The sequence below is a fragment of the Mchenga conophoros genome, linkage group LG22 (genome assembly GCF_057382185.1).
Source record: "Mchenga conophoros isolate Kocher_MC1m ecotype Shallow Benthic linkage group LG22, M_conophoros_male_GT1.1, whole genome shotgun sequence".
Lineage (NCBI taxonomy): Eukaryota > Metazoa > Chordata > Actinopteri > Cichliformes > Cichlidae > Mchenga > Mchenga conophoros.
Window position 1 is genome coordinate 36,199,460 of NC_140546.1, and position 21,184 is coordinate 36,220,643.

The following is a 21,184-nucleotide window of genomic DNA, read 5'->3' on the forward strand; positions in this document are numbered from 1 at the left end:
GCTGCAGACCCCACTGACACTGGCAATGGACTGTTTATACTGCTTCCTTCTGGAAAGCATTATACGAACATACCAGACTGAGACACAGCTTCTTCCCCAGAGCTGTGAAATCCATTTCAATTCAGTGATGTTTTGCACATATTTCTAAGGCACAGGTGGATAGTAGCATTCAGTTGTCATTTTATTTTGTTAAATACCAATAAAATGATAGCAGAAGTGCTGTTACGTGTCTGGCCAATGTGTTTATTTGGTAGTTCAATGAAAGGCTTCAGTTTGTTAAGAGGGAGGGAAAAAAACTGTGTTCACATTTGCAGTTTTGTCTTGTTATATAATATTTGAAATTAAAAAAAATCTACATTTTCAGAAATATTTGTGGGTGTTTTCTTGTTTGTTTGGTTAGTTTTTTGTACTACTTGAACACTAAAGTGGCACTCCAAAGAGATGACAGTGTTAGCAGTGGCCCACAGCTCATTTAAGTTTGAGACCCCTGCTCTGCGGGGAACGGTGTTAATGTGACGCCTTGGGATCAGATTTAGTTATTCAGTCACAGAAAACTCACCGTGGCTGTTGCATCGAGAAGTCTCCACTATCCTGTTGTCTTGGTCATAGCACACCATGGCTTGGTAGCGGTACCCTTGGCCACACTCTTTGATGTCACCTTGTATCTTCATGCCAAGCTGACCCTCCATGCGACCACCCTCGGATAGGATACAGTCCGACCAGTTGCCTACAGGCTGGGCATTGTATTTATTACATGGGCAGTACTGGGTCTCACTTAGGGGATACAGCTGGTTGTTTTTACACTGGTCATGCTTTCTACTTCTCCCTGCAGAAACAGCAAAAGATAAACGGTTATCATCTATAAGAATTTTCCACTAGTGAAGGGTTCAATGTGGTGACCTTCACACACAGAAAAGTAACAATATGTTTTTACATCTGCTGAACTAACACTAAAGTTTCTGGAAGTCGGCGACTCACCTACTAGCATCCTTTTGCGGGTTCTGACACCCACACAATCTGCTGTACAGGAAGAAAACTTGGACCAGCTGCTGAGTTGACAGTCTTCCTGGCAGGGCACCTGACAGGGTTGGGTGAGAGATGGCATGGAGCTAGCAAACTTAAGACAAGCTTCAATGTCTGCTTGTCCACCATCCTGCTTTCGGCATGAAACAGCTAAAGAAGGGGAAAAAAAGGAATGGAGTTCTGCAAAAATGGACTTTTGTTTTTGTAATAGCACACCATTTGTATAACCGATAATGTGAACTAATCACTAATGGATTTGATTATCAGATTTAGAGTACTATATAGACTATCAGGGTTGGGTATCAATTTCGATTTCTGTAACTGATTAGATTCAGTTCAATTTTGACTCAGTCAGTCAGAAATATTATAATTCTGATCATTTATCAGTACATGTCCATGTTTTTATATCTATGTGTAAAAACAACGCTGACACTTGTGAGACTTCATCAGAGGTGTGAGCATCACATCAGAGGCCTCTGTGTCAAAGTAAGTGAGGATAAAACTCAGAACAACATGAAGAAGACTTTCCTAGCCTGGCGTTTTATAGCAGATAATCTTCAGTAGATAGAAAAAGGGAAGAAAACCATGAACAATATCAACATATGAACATTACCTGATGCTGCTGAAGTGAAGCAGAGCAAAGTTATAGAGGTCTGATTAGAGACACAGCTAAGCATTTTGCAATTTAGCATCATTTGTAAAGTTTTTTTCAGTACTGAACAGCAGAAATGAGGCTTTTCTTGTCCAAGGTCATTTTTGAAAAAAAACCCCACAACAACCAAGAAACTGCGGGCGACGGTGCTGTACAAAACGGTAGACCGGTGTGTAAGAAGCAAGCAAATAATGCAGAAAACAGAAATTTTGATGGTAAACTGGTCGCTGAGTACACTGAGAGAGAGCTGTGCAGGAAGTAAAAGCCAAAGTCAGAGGTAATTTATGACAATGTTTCTCAAACGTGAAGCGTAGTTTGGATCTTCGTTTGCTGCTGGTTCAGTGAATTTTGGTCAGAGTGATGAAACCTGCAGCTTCAGAATCTATGAGACGTCTGCTTTCAGCACCTGATGGCATTTCTGTGTACGTGCCGTCGGGAGAACGATCCACGCTTTGTGTTTACATCTTTGTGCAGAATCCGTTTACCTGCTCTTTAATCATTTGCTGTTTTAGCTGTTTGGTGGTTGTTGACACAGTTTTGTGAGCTTTAACCTGAGATTCTGGCATTTCTGGCAAAATACATTTATATTTAAAAATCGATTCAGGATTTTATGAAATAATATCGTTTTATTCAAACTAAAATCTTTTTAAACCTACCCCAATATACTATCTTTCCAGCTGTCACAGAAAAATATAGATGGGCATGATTTGATAGCAGAACTTTTTTTTTTCAAATTGTCCCTATTTAAGGTTATCTCTGTTTACTTCTGTTTAATATCCACAACGTGGTTATGCCTTATGTAAGTGAAAGGGTGCACAGTAAAAGGGTAGTATTGTACTAATCAATTTAATTAAATTCAGTTCAGTTTTATTTATACAGCCTCAAATCACAACATCATTTGCATCAAGGCACAGTCCTACAATAAAATAATACATACAGAGAAAAACCCAACAATCATATGACCCACTATGAGCAAATACTTTGGCAACAGTGGGAAGGAAAAACTCCCTTTTAACAGGAAGAAACCTCCAGCAGAACCAGGCTCAGGGAGGGGCGGGGCCATCTACCATGACTGGTTGGGGAGACAGGACAAAAGACACGCTGTGGAAGAGAGCCAGAGTATACCATTACAGGTACCTCCCAAGGATCGGGGTGAAGATAACCGGAAACTGGCAATGGCCTTGTGGCAGGGGTGTGGTGTCTGAGGGGCAGTGCCAAGGAGGCTGAGGCTTAGGTGGAGGTAATCAGGTGGATGAACTCTTTTTTTCCTTTTTTAGTGCCTGCCAATTCTAAGTATTGGCTAAAATACAAAAAAAAATTCAAGCTCTCTTAAAAATTCCCATATTTGAATACACACTACTATAAAATGATAATTACTAACTACCGTACTTTCCACACTCTAAGGCACACTTAAAATCCTTTAATTTCCTCAAAAATCAACAGTGCACCTTATGTATGAATTCTGGTTGTGCTTACTGATCTCGAACTGATTTTATGTGGTACACAGCACTTAAAAATCTGTCAAAAAATGTTTTAATACGACTTTGGTAAGCTAAGAAGCCGCACCACTTGATGGATTTTCAGAGCATAATGGCTACAGTGATCAGGAGCCTCGCGGAGTAATCTGGGTCCTAAACTCCGTCTCTTCAGGTCCCAAAGTCAAACGAACACTGCAGCATCACTGAGAGTTAAAAACTGTCTAAATTCTTTCATCTTTAATAAAATGATCATCATTGCTGCTTTACCAGGTGTAACAATTAAGTTTAACATCTAGGCATCCATGAAAACAGAATTTATTAAATTTAACGGAATTAGAAGTTAGCAGGACGTTAGCTCCCTAGCTTCCACCTAAACATGATATAGCATGTTTGACTGAGAGATTTCTGAAAAAATTCAAACATACAGCTCTGCTATCACTTCCAATATAAATGAAGACAGAAAACTAAACAGCAGTGACGTTTGCAGGGTTACTGAAGTTGGGCTAGCTGGTATATAATGATGTGCTATGTGTTGGCTAGCGACACAGCTATGTTAGCATAGCATAAACACAGTTAAACTGGAGGATGAATGCTAACTTTTTTCCACTGGATAACATGAGGGTTCCCAATGGTTAGGGACAAATGCAATTGCATGGCAGGATGCTGTAAACAGACCAAACTTCAGTCAGGAGAACAACTGAGATAATCCATCCACAATACGAGGTTAGTCATTAATATACTGCAACAACATGGGAATAGAGCAGCAGCCAGAGAATTCAACATTAATGAATCAATGGTATGGAAGTGGAGGAAGCAAGAAGAATGAGTTGAGTAAAGTGTGACTTATTTGACTGTTTTGTTTCGCTTAGTGCGCCTTATAATCCGATGCGCCTTATGGTCTGAAAAATACAGTACAATAAAAGTTTAATGAAAATACTATTTTCTTAATTTTTGTGCCAAAGAATTTCATGCAAAAAAAGTTCTACATGTTTTAATTTACATTATTTTATTGTGACCTGTTTAATATTATATACTATTCAGAAGTTATCACTAGTTGTCTCTGGCAGGTGAGGATGGCCTACATTTTTTCATATTTCATTTACCCAATAGTTGCACACTTTTTTGATCTGTCTCAAATTACACATTGTGATTCACTTTGATTGTTTAAAGAAACAAAAAAGCCAATGAAAATGTTAAATGTTAAAACATTGCCTCAGACTTTAGGCCTGGACCAAATTGCAAACAAAAAACAAGTATCTTGAAAAGTATTTGTTATGTGAAGCTAATTATATATGTTGGGGGGGGTGAGATGACAGAGCAAATGACCCAGACTTGAGGTGGCTGTAGCTCAGGAGGTAAAGCAGGCCATCTACTGATTGGAAGGTTGGTGGTTTGATCCCTGGCTCCCCCACTCTGCATGTCAAAAATCCTTGGGCAAGATACTAACCCCCACTCACTCTCCGATGCATCCATCAAGTATGAATGTTAGTTAATTAATTAGAAAGCACTGAAAGGCATAGAAAACAGTGCATGGGTGAATGCGGAGTCTTGTATAAAGTGCTTTGAGTGCTCCAGGAGAGTAGAAAAGCGCTATATAAGAATCAGTCCATTTACTATGGTGTTATTTTTGTGCCACTATTCTGAGCGCACATAAAAAAAAATTGCAGGTGCACGAGTTGCATTTTGAGAAGAAATGTATTTTGAGCGAAGAAAAGTGAACAAAATTGCAAAAAATGTATTTCAGTGTTTGCTATTATCCACACACACACACACAACAGCAGCCCCTCTCGCTCGGTTTTTGCATTTGCGCTTGCTTGCAATGTGTTGCTCGCGCTCTTAACATTTCTGCCTGTGCGCGCTCAACTCTTTCTCTACACCGTTATATTTAAACTCAAACGAGGCAGTGGCGGAGGAACGCGGTCGTGCATTTAAAACACCGGTAAGCTAACGCTAGTCTGGTGACAACTAAGTGCAGTTACTGGTTACATTTATTGAATATTGTTGTTTTTGTTTTTTTCCCACTATGGCCGAATGTTAAATTAACGTTTCAAGAGTTGAGTGATTTGATTTCAGTTTTGTTCGTTTTGGATGTCTTTTGTTACTCTGATTAAATGCCAAAATGGCCTATGGGAGTTTTGAATTGCGTTAAATTTATTTTAGAATATTGAAACTTGTTGCGCAACACCTAGAATTAAATCTGTTTTGTAAATATTTAATTAACCTTGGATAATGTTTATTAGCTTTATTGCTAATTTACTTTACTTTGATGAGACCCATGTGAATGTTTTTCTATATTATTTTGAATGAATATCATTATAAGAATTAGATGTTGTAATTTGTTTGGTTATTGGTTATTGTATGAAATATGGCATTAATGATTTGACTTTGTAATTTATGGATTTATTTGTTTTATCATGACAGTAGAACGCTGTTTCAGTTTAATATCGAATGATAATTTATGTTTTTTGACCTTGCTTAGGTCAGGTTATACTCCCGCCATCAAAGCCCTGGTCAGCCCTTTATTTTTGTGTGTGATATATATGCATATATTTATTTTGTTGTACATCTGTATACATTCCTCAATGCCATAATATATATATATATATATATATATATATATATATATATATATATATATATAAGCCACCTCCTGTACATGGATGACATCAAGCTGTATGCCAAGAGTGAACGAGACATCGATTCACTGATCCACACTACCAGGCTATACAGCAATGACATTGGAATGTCGTTCGGACTGGAGAAGTGTAGTCGGATGGTAACAAAGAGAGGGAAGGTAGTCAGAACTGAGGGGATTGAACTACCAGAAGGCAACATTGCAGACATAGAGGACAGTTACAAGTACCTAGGGATCCCGCAGGCAAATGGGAACCATGAAGAGGCCGCTAGAAAGGCTGCAACCACCAAGTACCTGCAGAGGGTCAGGCAAGTCCTGAGGAGTCAGCTGAATGGTAAGAACAAGATCCGGGCCATCAACACGTACGCCCTGCCCGTGATCAGGTACCCTGCTGGGGTAATAGGCTGGCCAAAGGAGGAGATAGAAGCCACTGACATAAAGACAAGAAAGCTCCTTACCATGCATGGAGGGTTTCACCCCAAGTCCAGCACCCTGAGGCTGTACGCTAAGCGGAAGGAAGGGGGCCGGGTACTGGTGAGTGTCAGCACCACAGTCCAGGATGAGACAAGGAACATCCAAGAATACATTGGGAAGATGGCCCCAACTGACCGAGTGCTCAGTGAATACCTCAGGCAGCAGAAACCCAAGAAAGAGGAGGGAGACGAGGAACCATCATGGAAGGACAGGCCCCTGCACGGTATGTACCACCGGCAGATAGAGGAGGTGGCTGATATCCAGAAATCCTACCAGTGGCTGGACAAAGCTGGACTGAAAGACAGCACAGAGGCACTAATCATGGCAGCACAAGAACAAGCTCTGAGCACAAGATCCATAGAGGCTGGGGTCTATCACACCAGGCAAGACCCCAGGTGCAGGCTGTGTAAAGATGCCCCAGAGACAATCCAGCACATAACAGCAGGGTGCAAGATGCTAGCAGGCAAGGCATACATGGAACGCCATAACCAAGTGGCCGGCATAGTGTACAGGAACATCTGTGCCGAGTATAACCTGGAAGTCCCGAGGTCAAAATGGGAGATGCCCCCAAGGGTGGTGGAGAATGACCGAGCTAAGATCCTGTGGGACTTCCAGATACAGACGGACAAAATGGTGGTGGCTAACCAACCGGACATAGTGGTGGTAGACAAACAGAAGAAGACGGCCGTAGTGATCGATGTAGCGGTTCCGAATGACAGCAATATCAGGAAGAAGGAACACGAGAAGCTGGAGAAATACCAAGGGCTCAGAGAAGAGCTCGAGAGGATGTGGAGGGTGAAGGTAACGGTGGTCCCCGTGGTAATCGGAGCACTAGGTGCGGTGACTCCCAAGCTAGGCGAGTGGCTCCAGCAGATCCCGGGAACAACATCGGAGATCTCTGTCCAGAAGAGCGCAGTCCTGGGAACAGCTAAGATACTGCAGGACCCTCAAGCTCCCAGGCCTCTGGTAGAGGACCCGAGCTTGAAGGATAAACCGCCCGCAGGGGCGTGCTGGGTGTTTAATAATAATAATAATAATAAATTTTATTTATGAGCGCCTTTCAAGTCACCCAAGGACACTTTACAATAGGATAAAACACTTAGTAATATATATAGTATATATATATATATATATATAAATGTATATATCGAGCTCTATTTCTTTTTCCTGTGTTTTATTCACACACTCAGGCTCCATAGTCTAAACACTCCTGATTAGCTCATTATCTGTGAAGCTGCAGTCAGGCACTCTGGTCCCTTACCGCGTTACTCTGTGTGTGTGTGTGTGTGTGTGTGTGTGTGTGTGTGTGTGTGTGTGTGTGTGTGTGTGTGTGTGTGTGAGATTGTCCTCACCTCGAACCTGGAGACCTAGCCCACAGAGCTCTTGATTCCCAGGACTGCCCTCACGAACAGACCATGGAACCAATTGACATCTTCGCCACTTATGAGTTTTCCATCTGTCAAAAAACACATTATAAGAGAAGTCTTGAATGAAAATTGAACTGGTCTACTTTGTTCATATTTGGCCATCACAAGAAAACATCATATTCAGCACTGCATATTAGTTTTTGGCAGGTACTGAGTGAAAAAAGTCCCCCCCACTTTTTTTTTAACTTGTGAAGGAGCTTGTTTATTATAAACATGAAGTTAGGATTAACAAACTTTATTAGACTGGCTTTAAATATATTGTATTATCAGATAATACATGTTATCAGATTAATATGATTAATCTTTCTATATTAATGTGCTACATACCACGAGCCTTTACGGTGGCAGTAATTAATCCATGACTTAAAAAGCCATCGGGTGGCTTAGCTGCACCAATCTCCAACTTTCCTTTCATCTCAAACTTTCATAAAAGAATAGTATGAAACCAGTTAACTGCTCACCTGCAGAGGAACAGTTTATTTGAAGCGTTTCATTCAGAATTCATAACTGTACAGAAACAGCTTTAGTGAAGGTCAAATCATCTTCTTGTAGCCTCTGACAGTGGATTAATTTCTGTGATTGTGCAATATCATTCAAAGGCACAGCATATATTTTCATTGCTTTGCAGACGATAATCACCTTTTAAATCAAATCAAATTCAAATTCAAATTTTATTTGTCAGGTACACAGTCATACACAGTACGATATGCAGTGAAATGCTTAGACAACTGCTCGTGACCTAAAGAAAACAAAAGGAAAAGGCTATGAATAAGATAGGAAATAAATATGAAAAATTATACAGTGTAAATTTAACTAGGAAGGAATAAAATATAAAAAATTAAGGTTAAAAATGAAATAACTGTACAACACAAATTAGAATGAAGGGTAAATTTAACTGGGAAAGAATAAGATAAAATATATAAATTAAAGTTGAAAATAAAATAACTGTACAACAAAATACACAATACACAATATAGAACTATATAAGAATGTATGAAGAAATCTAAATATAAATAAATATATACACAATAACAGCAGCTGTACAAGTATTAACTGGAAATGAAGAATATAGTGACCAGTGTTGTGCAAAACCAAAGTCCAGAAAGTCCAGTGTGTGTGTAAGAACTGTATGTGTGGGTCAGTACTGTGTGGTGGTGTGATTGAGAGACCGTATCGCCTGCGGGAAGAAGCTCCTCCTCAGTCTCTCTGTGTTGGTCTTCAGGGAGCGGAATCGCTTTCCTGACCTCAACAGAGAGAACAGTCTGTTGTTGGGATGGCTGAGGTCCTTCACGATCTTCCTGGCCTTGGTCCAGCACCGCCTGCTGTAGATTGAGTGCAGGTCAGGGAGCTCGGAGCGGATGGTGCGCTCAGCTGATCGCACAACCCTCTGTAGAGCTCGTCTGTCCTGCATGGTGCTGTTTCCGAACCAGGTTAAGATGTTTCCCGTCAGGATGCTCTCTATGGTGCACGAGTAAACGTTCCTGAGCACCTTGGAGGGCAGTCGGAAGTCTCTCAAGCGTCTGAGGTGGTAGAGACGCTGACGAGCCTTTTTCACCACGGTGTTGATGTGACAGGACCATGACAGGTCCTGCGTGGTCAAGGTCAAGGTTCTTTATTTGTCACATGCATAGTTATACAAGTATAACACACAGTGAAATGTAGCCTGACACGCTCCTCGACATGTGCAAAAAACTTGGGGGGGGGGGGGGGGTGTAGAGGAAAAACATTATATATATATATATATATATATATATATGTAGTATATACTAGAGATGGACCGATCCGATATTACGTATCGGTATCGGTCCGATACTGACCTAAATTACTGGATCGGATATCGGAGAAAAATAAAACATGTAATCCGATCCATTAAATATCACGAAAGCACCTCACAAAACTTGCAACACGCCGTAACTCGCCTCAGAACGTTAGCACGTCGGAGCAGTATGCATCACGTGATAGAGCGGCTGTGGCATGCGGGACCTGTCGGTGGTCTGGATAGCATGTGGAGCTTCGCTAGCAACCCGGCATTTCATCTCCGACAAAGTTATCCCCGAGAGAAGTAAAGCAAGTGTGTAAGTCCATCTCTGAATGTTTGTAAAGCATTCCTGCATTAAGCTTAACAAGCGATATATGGAGCGACTGCCTCCTCTTGCTGCTACTTCAATCATGAAACTGCTTAACGATCAGCTGATCGGCTTTTCTGTTGCGAGTCCGTCTCTCTTGTTTGCTTTTGGCCCACTTTGCACCAGAAAGAGGAAACCAGCGGCTGAACAACAGCAGCACGTTTAAGCTTGATCAGCTGTTGTTAGAATTTATTTAATATTACTTTCTACTCGAGGATCTTTTTCTATGTAGCTGACGCTGGTAACTGTGCAGGGGCGGATCTAGCAAAGTTTAGCCAGGGGGGCCGATAGGGCATTAACAGGGAAAAGGGGGCACAAAGACATACTTTTCTTTCTTATTCTCATTTCAAATGTCAAGCTTTTAATAAATAATTATCTGACACCCAAAGTTTTAATTTGATGTAAAATGAATAGAAGTCAATTACTGTATATAGTGACTATTAAGTCTAATATATATACCCTAGTAAGCTATAGTACTTTTTCCTTTGGGAAGGTACCATCTGTGCAGTCTGCAATTTTGTTGAAGAAAGATGTTGAATCTATTTAATATTTCTTGAAAAATAATTGATTTCTGTGCATTTTTTTTTCACACTGCATCAAATTAAGGTTGATTACGTCGATTAAGCATCATGAGGTGGAGCGTGAGGGGTGGTTCCCCATTTTTTTATTTTTTTATTTTTGTTGTTGCTGGGAGTTGGAACCCTATTAGTTGGGTTGCTTAATATTTACGCTAAGTACTCTTTAAAATACCAGAATAGGGAGGATGGTGTAGGTTTAAGTTTATTAGATTGATCAGTATTGCTGAACTATGAAATATTTTTTTTTGCATACAGGTATAACAGAATAGCTTTAGTGTAGTTGTTGTTTTAAACTTGAGTATGAACTTATACAAAATGCAGCAAGATATTTAAAAAACAGTTTTGTTGATTAAAAAACACTATATCGGATTCATATCGGTATCGGCAGATATCCAAATTTATGATATCGGTATCGGACATAAAAAAGTGGTATCGTGCCATCTCTAGTATATACATTGGGTGAATGTGCAGTAGTAGCAGCAAGCAGGTGAATTCTGTACATTAATATGAATAGACATCTGACTATTTTACAGGATAGACAATATAAACATATTTAAAATTAAAGGAATTGAAATGTACATTGTGCCTTGGTTTAGTGTCTGGAAGTCCTGACTCAGTCAATTATAGATGATGTGAGAGGGCGGGTGTGTGTGTTTAGGGCACGGATGGCTTGGGGATAGAAGCTCCTCTTGAGTCTCTCTGTCCTTGCCCGGATGATGCTGAACCTTCTACCAGATTGCAGAAGTTGGAACAGTTTGTTGCCAGGATGGGACGGGTCCTTCAGTATCTGCGCTGCTCTAGTCCGGCATCTCCTGGTGTAGGTGTCCTGAAGCGGGGGGAGAGCAATCCTGCAGCAGCGTTCTGCTGTACGGATCACTCTCTGGAGAGCTTTTTGGTCCTTCACACAGCTGTTCCCAAACCACGATCTCCACAGCACCTGTATAGAATCCTGAGGATCTTTGGAGAGACCCTGAACTTCCTCAGTTGTCGTAGGTGATACAGGCGCTGCCTAGCCTTCCTGGTCGTGATGTGAACTCCGAGGTATTTGAAGCTGTCCACTCTCTCCACTGGGCACTCGTTGATGACGGGGGTCTGGTAGTTCCTCTCCTGCTTAGTGCTGAAGTCCACTATCAACTCCTTTGTCTTACTGACGTTTAGAAGGAGGTTGTTCCTCTGGCACCAGTTCTCCAGATTCCTAATCTCCTTCAGGTAGGCCGTCTCGTTGTTGTCAGAGATCAGGCCCATCACGACGGTGTCGTCAGCAAACTTAATGATGGTGGTGGAGCTGGTAGTGGCCACACAGTCATATGTGTACAGAGAGTACAGCAGGGGGCTCAGAACACACCCCTGGGGGGCTCCAGTGCTGAGAGTGGTGGAGGCTGAGACATGTGTGAGACATTTTAATTAATATGTGTGTGTTATCCCTGTGTTCATAATATAGTTAAACTGTAGGAATGTCTTAAAGATATAAAGACCTGGATGGCCTCTAGGTTTTTGCACTGGATCATAAAAATGACAGACACTTGCTGGCATTACCTTGACCTTCTGCAGCACTGTAAGGGATGCTGGAGTCGATTCTGACATTATATTTATATAATGTAAATAATATTTTGGCTTTATGCTGCTACACTATTATTCATTGCTTCTGCAACACTGACAATAAAAATGCTTATCTTATGCTGGAGTGTTTCTAATTTTAGATTCTAATTTTGGAGATATTGCACTCGTCGTTGCAGAGTATCTGTAAAATTAGAATCATCTTTTCTCAGAGTTATACTGAAAAAATAGTTCATGCATTTATCGTTTTATTATTATTATCAGGATTTCCTAAAAACTCCCTGGAAAGCCTTCAGTTGATCCAAAACGATGCAGCGAGTGTGCTGACGGGGACTAAAGGTCTCAAATAATCAGGCCCCATCCTATCTTTATGAACTCATAGTACCATATCACCCCAATAGAGCACTTTTCTCGCAGCCCACAGGCTCGCTTGTGGTTCCTGGGATATTTAAAAGCAAAACAGGAGGCAGAGCCTTCAGCTTACCGTAGAACCAGCTCAAGATGCATTTCTTCTTTGCAAACCCTTTTCTTTAATTAATAAATATTTGTAATATGTAGTCTGGATTTTCACAATGAGTCCTTTGTCTCGTCTCCCTCCGCTCACCCCCAACCAGACACAGTAGTCGTCTGCCTTTTCCTGAGCCATGTTCATTTCGGTTGTTCATGTTAAGAATGGCTTTTTCACACACATTTCAACATAACATTAGTACTGATACAAAAGTGGTTCTCTTCTGACACTGAGTGAAAAAACACAGAAATGATGAGGATGGAAAAAATGTCAATGTCCTCCACGTGTAAAACCATTCCTGTTTGGGGGTTTCTCATTGTTGCCCCTTTAATGCAGTTACCAAATCAACATCCCAGATGTTTAACTGACTTGATGCTATTCTCTGATCTAAAAAGTATTCCTTATATTTTTGTGTCTGAGCGGTGTACAATGATTTAAACTATATTAATAGCATTTAAATTCATGCATGAATGCGTATTTATTGAACAGGACCCATACCTGTATCCCTCACAGACAGAGGGAGTCTCACAATCTCTTTCCTGGGTCAGTACCTCAGGGCAGTCCTGTCCTCCGTTAGCTGGCAACTGGATGATGAGCCGTTTCCTGTATTGCTTCTTTTTAGTGTTACCGCCTAGGGGAAGCCACAAGAGAACACACTGATCCTTTAAACTGAAGTTACCAATATGCCCTGAATCTTTAAAGCTGTTTTTTAAAGATAGGATGTATTTGGTGTCCTCTGAGAATATATATTATTAGCCTACCTAGCATACTTATGTAATTCCTCACCCTGTACAAGAAGACAGCATTTCAAGGAGAGGCTAATATAATTGAGTGAAATCTCAAATGTCATCTCCATTATCTGCTCTATGGTATCCAATACAACCTGACAGTTAGAGATAATTGACTTTACAGGAAGTCCACTTCTATCAGGATTACTATATCAGGTTAAAGCTTCCAGTGATTGAGTTTGGATAATTTATTAAGGATGAAAATGGTTTGGGGATGCATTGCAGCTGGACTATTACTTCTAAAAGTAAGCATCTTATAAGCCTAATGCACACTTCAACGTGACCAAAGGATCTGAGAATGTAACAAACAACAAAGATGTCTCTGGAACATTCACTCTATTAAAGCTTGTATAAGAGAGATGAAATTGTAATTGTGTGCAGATTGAATGAAATAGAGTGACTCATTTGTTTGGCTTCTGGTTTTCCATATTTACATGGAAACGTGTTCCTTTATATTGTAGAGTCTTTACCTTGCAATATAAAGTAAAGACTCTTCAATATAAAGCACCTTGAGGGGACTGATGTTGTGATTTGATGCTTTATAAATAAAACTGAACTGAATTGAATTCAAGCAGCTGCTACATCAGAAGTGTCAGCCTCCACCGAAATAGCCCTCACTATTGCTATACAATCCTTTTTCATCATACCTTAGCTTAAAAAGAACAAAAACAACAATAACTGGACCGTCAAACGTCTTCTCCCACATTGCTTGCCATCTCCACTAGGTAACATCCTTGGGGATCTAACCCTGGGAACCTTTGTTGGAAACACTGCATTTCCATGGCATTTATTAAACATGTCACAACATTCACAAGAGAACTGGGATATCTGATATTCCTTTTCAGTGAAGAGGCTGCTGCTATTATTTATCTGCTACAGCTAAAATAATGATTTGCATATTTTCTGTGCTTTATTATTGGGGTGCCTGCTTTACACAGGCACATTCTAGCTGTTTGTGGCCTTTCTAACATTGTTAGAAGCATTAATGTGTGCATTGAGTCTACCTGTCTGACATGTTGATGGACAGGGGCTCCAATCACTGTATGGGGTGACAATACAGTCTCTCTTGCATGGCAGCAAACATGGCCTGACAGTGTCTGGACGAACACTCTCCGGACACCTGAAAGTACATCACTGACATGTCACACACACACAGAGTACCCTTGAAAATCTGATAGAGCCGCAGTGAACACACTGCACTGTAAAAACAAATTCCATGACGTTTTATAACATGTTTCTAAAATGTCTACTTAAAATATTAATAAAATTTGTGGAATAACATGACAAATGTAAAAATTTCCCCCTTGATGATAACAGTTAATTGCGTATCGTTTTTTGCTGGATAACATCCTGCAGAAGTCTCACACATGTCTCCAGAGCAATCCCAGCTCATTCTTCTTTGACGAATCTCCTCCAGATTTGATCGTCTTCGGCACGGACCTCGGTCTTCAGTTCACAAACATTCAACAGGATGAAATCATGACTTTGGGCCTCATCAGTAAAGTTCACTTTAGTCTTATGGAGGCAGTGCTTAAAATCTTTTGCTTCTTACCTCTACCAGTCTTATTCTGATGATACTTCTTACTCCACTGTGCTCTCTAAGAATCAAAACTTCTGTTTCTCAAGTCTAAACTGATGTTTTTGGCGTGATGCTTTCTCAACTGACAGCTAAAGCCTTGCTGAGTTTTTTGTGTATGTGTACATTGGAAGATAGAACAGAAATATTTCTTATTGCAAACTGGGCAGTAACGCGTGATCCGATTACTTTTTGCAAGTAACGAGTAAAGTAAGGGATTGCTATTGAAAAAAGTAGTTAGATTATTTACTTTCCCATAAGCATGCCTCGTTGCCGCGTTACTAAACGGTGTTTTTGTTTGTGAGAGTGTCTCATGACAATGACATACAAGTGTGCGACGTTCGTGGCAGCAACAGATCAACAATGGATAATATGGAGTGCAGGAGAGAGTACGACCATGCAGCGTTTAAAGCTTGGAAGTACTCACACTACTTTGAGTTTTAAAAAGTGACAAAAACATTAGCGTTGGCTGTACACTCTGTGTGGGAAGAAAACCTCTTTCTACAGTGAAAAATTAAATTTCAAATCTGAGCGAGCACCAAGCACGCTGCCACGGGAACGTGACATTCACAGAGAAACCCCCGGATCCCGCCCACTGACATGACTGCTGCGGCACCAGGCAAACCTCCACCTGCTCCACTCCTGCTAAACAGGTGAAAACAGATTTAAAAGCAACAGGACTTAGTGCTGTTGAGTCTTTATTATTTATTTTTTGCAAATTGAGAGGTAAAATGTCTTCAGGAAACTTGAAGTCCTGTTCTTTTCAAGCTCCACTGACTACCAGGATGATGCAATAAAAACTGCATCAAGTGCAATCAGATTGGCGCAATATTATAATAAGAAGGGTCACATTATTTTTAGGTGCTTCCAATTCTTGTCAAGTTCCCTGACATTTCGTCAAAAGACGTTTGTGAGCACCAAACGAGTTAATTATGAATCCCATCACCACTGCATTGAGCTTCCCCTGATCACCTCCTGTGTATTTAAGTCCTGTCTTCCTTTGTTCGTTGTCACGTCATCTGGTTTTCCTCCAAGTCTCGTCAGTCATCAGTCTCGTCACAGTTTTTGTAGTTTTCCAGTTTATGTTTTTCAGTTCGCACTTGCCCTGTTCGCCTTTCCTAGTTTTTGTTCATGACAATCAGCCATAATAAAGGCTCATTTTTTGTTGAAAACGTGCAGTTCCTCTCTCAGCGTCTGCTTTTGGGTCCTGTTCACAAACACACCGGCGAACCCCGCCCTCACATCTATCTTTAAACATTGTCTGACATTGTTTGTTTTACATGTTGAACAATTTAGCCAGACTCATCTATCCATTTCATCTGGAGATGAATCAGAAAAGCATATTTATTTAAAATATCAGTTCACACAATCCAGTTGCATTGATGTGTGCATACAATGTTATCACAAGTGACAGAACAGACAGTCAAAACATAAAAATAAGAGAGAAGGTGAAAAAGTCCCAGAATAATTTTACATGGATAGATATTTTTGTTCAGTTTTTGTACTGGTAATGAACTGGGACAATTTCATGCCCTTTCAACTTCACAAGACGTGCAATAGAGTATTCGGTCATATGCCAAAATATGCTGATTAGGTTTTCTTACTTTTTGGGAGGAACCTGGCCCACATTCACCCGGACACAAATGACTTTGCGGGTTTGCATCCCCACAGAACAGGAGACATCATCTCCACGAGTACGGCCCACAGATGTGTTGGTTGATGGAATGAAAGAGTCCTCGATGCATTGTCCCCATGGACCAGTTTGCCAGTGGTAGACAGTACAGGGATGGTCATTGCACCTTCTCACCTCCTGCAGAGCACTGATGTTTGGACACTGGACTCCACCTGAGAAGCAATCGAAAATTGTAGCACAGTTGTCAGTGGGGTAGTATTAGTGCTAACAAATGACCAGGACACAGGAGTGAGGGTTATGAAATTGAAAACAAAATGAAATTGGAATTGTAATAAAAATGCAAAAATGTTATTACTATTTATCAACATTCAAATTCAGTGTCTGAGGTGGAAATGCAAAGGACAGTGGACCAATTGTGAGAGAGGATCTCTAACTAGTTTTTGTTTATGTTTGTTCACTTATGAAGGTCAAGTCAAAAAGGACTAACAAACAAACTGCAGTGACACTCTTTTCAGCACTTTGTCCCAGCTGAGCACCTGACACCTGTGTAGCATCCTGTGTTAGCATGTTCAGTCTTACGCTCCTCCAAAAGTGCAACAAACTGTTTGTGATTCAGTGCTCTTGCCCTGATGAAGGGAACTATTCACAACATTAACAAACTACTTCCTTGCTCACAAGTGGTCACTACGGCAGGTTTACAGCTTCCTGACACAGCCACCAAGGTTTGTTCACTACTTAGGCAAATGTGTAATCCACTATACTGTAGAGCTACTTAGTGACAACATCAACTACCATGTTATTTTTTAGTATTGAGTTACACAATGCCTCCTAGGATATAATACAATCGAAAAATACACAGTTCAGTTCTGGGTTCATTTCAGTCACTTTATCCTTAAACTCAACCTTTATTATTTAGAATAGACATTTGTTAAATAAGATACATCTCCAACTCAGTGCAAACATGTAGGGGGGGAGGGTTAGGGGGGGCACAGTTCTGCTGCGCTACATATATAAAATGTATAAAAATGTACAAATATACAATCTGGTGTAAGAAGAAAAAAGTAAATAGGTAAATAAATAGTTTGTTTTGTATATACAGTTTGGGTTATTGCGCATAGAATTTATTATTGCACAGTGGTGGTTTATAAAGGGAAATGGGAAAATGGCTGTGTGGGACTGTGTTATTGGTGTGTGTGTACGAGTTAAGGGTGGTTATGGCTTTGGGGGCACCTGTAGCACTTCCCTGATGGAAGCAGGCTGAACAAGTTAAAAACAGGATGGGAACTGTCTATGATGATATTTGTTGCTCTGCTGAGGCACAGTACAAACTCCAAAACAAAACAGAAGTGCTCCAGGTGTCACGGACCCAGTTCCAGGGATTCGGGGTCCGTGAGCAGTGTGGACTACTATTGTAGTTATTATTATTATTTATTATTATTATTATTATTATTATTATTATTATTATTATTATTATCATTATTGTGGTTGTTGTTATTATGGTTGTGTCTGCTGTCCTGTTTTTCCGTGTTGGTGTACTGTCAGGTGTTTAGGGGTGTGTGCTTGTGTATGTGAGGGTGCGGTCGTGGCAGGCACTTTTAGGCCTGGTGGGTGTGGCCCTGCCAGCTGACCGGTCCCACCCAGGAATCCACACACACCTGGCGCCGATCAAGCCTCGTCAGAGGAGCTTCAAAACAGTGTGGCTGAGAGCTCCTCGACGCTGGATCGTTGAGTGACTTCCCGTCAGTCTTAAGTGTATTGTGCAAGGTTAGTGCAAGTCTACTGTTAGCTGTGGAGCTCAGCGAGCCGGAGGAGGTCAGCATGCCCGAGCCGGAGGAGCTCAGCGAGCCGGAGGAGCTCAGCGAGCCGGAGGAGCTCAGCGAACCACCAGCAGAGGAGCTCGGCGAGCGGAAGGAACAACCGGCGCTGCCAGCCGAGGAGGGGCTCTCGCTGCCAGCCGAGGAGGGGCCCGCTCAGCCGGAGGTCAGCGAACCGGAGGGACCTCCACGTCTAGCGCGGCCTCCACGCCATCCACGTCCAGTGCGTCCACGTCAGCGACCGGCGCGTCATAGACCATGTGCCACGCCTCGCTGTTGCTCACTGGAGCAGCGACGTTGCCATCGGACCCGTGGCAGGCCACCAGAACCGTTCCGCCGCCACCGGACCCGTGGCAGGCCGCTGGAGGAGCAGCGCCGCCGCCACCGGATCCGTGGCAGGCCGCCTGAAGCGTTCCGCTTCCATCATGGGGTTGGAGGTAGGCCGCCCGAACTGTTTTCCCACCACTGCCTGACCCGTAGCGGGTTTTGCCTGCTTGCGGTCCACTGGGTCGGCCGCAAGAACTGTTGTTCCCACCATGGCAGTGGTTGGACGTTTGAACTGGGGGACCGTGACACCAGGATGCTAGGGCGCAGAGCTTTTGTTACCTCGTGGCTACACAAGCCAGGAAGTACCAATGATCGGATTTGGTGTGTGGTAGTAACAGGTAAATGAACATTTTTTTAAATTATCTGAATATATATATATAAAAAAAAGAAAAAAAAAACAAAACACCCAGCACGCCCCTGCGGGCGGTTTATCCTTCAAGCTCGGGTCCTCTACCAGAGGCCTGGGAGCTTGAGGGTCCTGCGCAGTATCTTAGCTATCTTAGCTGTTCCCAGGACTGCGCTCTTCTGGACAGAGATCTCTGATGTTGTTCCCGGGATCTGCTGGAGCCACTCGCCTAGCTTGGGAGTCACCGCACCTAGTGCTCCGATTACCACGGGGACCACCATTACCTTCACCCTCCACATCCTCTCGAGCTCTTCTCTGAGCCCTTGGTATTTCTCCAGCTATATATATATATATATATATATATATATATATATATATATATATATATATATATATATATATATATATATATATATATATTAGTGCTGTCAAAATTATCGCGTTAATTGTTAAGATCAACGCGAAATGTTTAATGCATTAAAAAAATTTAACGCTGATTTTGTTTTTTTATTAATTTCCTGTAATCTAAGACCTTTAAATTCATGAGCACCTCTGGAGGAGGGGGCAACAGTGTGCTATGCTGGCGTTTGGCCTGACAGAAATGATTAGAAGAAGAAGAAGAAGTGACACCATGCTACTATCTAGCTAACACTAGCTAACACACGCAAGCATGGACGAGGGCGGACTTTTGGGTGGAAAGTTTCTCTTTAAGAAGTTGCCTGATGGCTTGTTGGACAAAACGAGAGTAAGATGCACAATTTGCAACGCTGAATTCAAGTACCACAGAAGCAGTTCATCACTGGCGTATCACCTGAGAGCAAAACACCTAACTGAATCCACCTCTACGGGACCTCGCCAGTCTACGCTTCAGGAGTATGGTGCTTGTGGACGAATAACAAAAAATGTGAGAGAAAAGGTAACCAATTCCTTGGTTGTTTGGATAGCTAAAAACTGCCAACCAGTTAGCATAGTAGAAGATGATGGACTGAGAGAAGTCATTCGTGCTGCATCAGGAGATGAGTGTTACAATCTGCCCTCGAGAGGAACCATTGTGTCGAGACTGCACACTTTGTATGGGGACCAGAGGGCTCAGCAGTCCAGCAAGCTTGTGCAAGTAAGGAATGTCGCTCTCACCGGAGACCACTGGACTTCGGTGAACAACGATAATTACTTAAAATATAAAGAATAAAAAAATGTAATTGGAGCCAGGCTATTAATAAAGTAATTGAGATTAATCGCAATTAATAACAGAAAATTGTGAGATTAGTTAGTTAATTTTTTTTAATCTATTGACAGCACTAATATATATATATATATTAGGGGTGCAACGATATTCGTATCGATATTGAATCTTTCGATACAGTGCTTTCGGTTCGGTACGCATATGTATCGAACAATACAAAATTTTTAATTTATTTTATCAACTTTCCTTCTGACGATGCTGTCTGTGTTGAGAGCTCAGTGAATCTGCGTTCGACTACTCCGCCTAGGCTCGACAGTGCAGCCTAGGCGGAGTAGTCGAACGCAGATTCACTGAGCGCTCAACACAGACAGCATCGTCAGAAGGAAGAGCGCAGGGCAAGCTAGCGAGACAGAAGTTAAGCTCTCCTTGCAACATGGACCTCCCACACCCTCATTCAGATCTGGCGTTTGGAATTATTTTGGTTTTCATGTGACGTATGACCCTGAAGGTAAGCGAGTCATGCACTAAAGTAAAACAGTATGTTGGATGTGCCATGCAATGCTCAATTACATGGGTGGGAACTAGTGTGTTAGCACAGTTAGCTCGTTAACGTGTTGGCCGTCTAGCCCCATGCACGGGGCGATCGGCGATAGCTCGTTAACGGAGATTTGCCGTGTTGTGGCGTTAAGGTCATTTCAACGAGATTAACCTGAAAGCACTAGTGGGAACACAACGAATATGACTGCACATTTACGCCGACATCATCCTAGTGCAAAGACAAGTGGAAGCAGAAAAAAAACAAGCAAGCATGCTACTAACTTTAGCCGAGTCATTTAGACAGCTGTTAGCACATGATTCTCCTTATATGTTTAATATGCTGCTGAGAATATAGCCCAGAAGAAGCGGATAGTATAGCTTTTATTTTGGAAAGAGACATTTCTCTGTAATAAACTCTCTTTTCCAAACTATAAGGCAAAAAGAAAGTGCAGCTTTATGGTTTCATGGACAAAATAATTTCTGTGGCTGCAATATGACGAGCTAAATAACCAGGGCTGCACA

At 41.6% G+C, this 21,184-nt stretch overlaps 1 protein-coding gene across 1 annotated transcript in view; it reads right to left on the reverse strand.

The window, feature by feature from the left end:
• Positions 1 to 21,184, reverse strand: part of thsd7aa (thrombospondin, type I, domain containing 7Aa) — a 158,012-nt gene that overhangs the window by 40,478 nt on the left and 96,350 nt on the right. Inside the window, exons 8-13 of the mRNA XM_085263407.1 lie at positions 16,427 to 16,667; positions 14,251 to 14,366; positions 12,957 to 13,089; positions 7,615 to 7,718; positions 979 to 1,173; positions 560 to 826 (exon numbers count right to left, since the gene is read on the reverse strand). Of these exons, the coding sequence (XP_085119533.1) occupies positions 560 to 826; positions 979 to 1,173; positions 7,615 to 7,718; positions 12,957 to 13,089; positions 14,251 to 14,366; positions 16,427 to 16,667 (1,056 nt within the window). The remainder of the gene's footprint in view (positions 1 to 559; positions 827 to 978; positions 1,174 to 7,614; positions 7,719 to 12,956; positions 13,090 to 14,250; positions 14,367 to 16,426; positions 16,668 to 21,184) is intronic.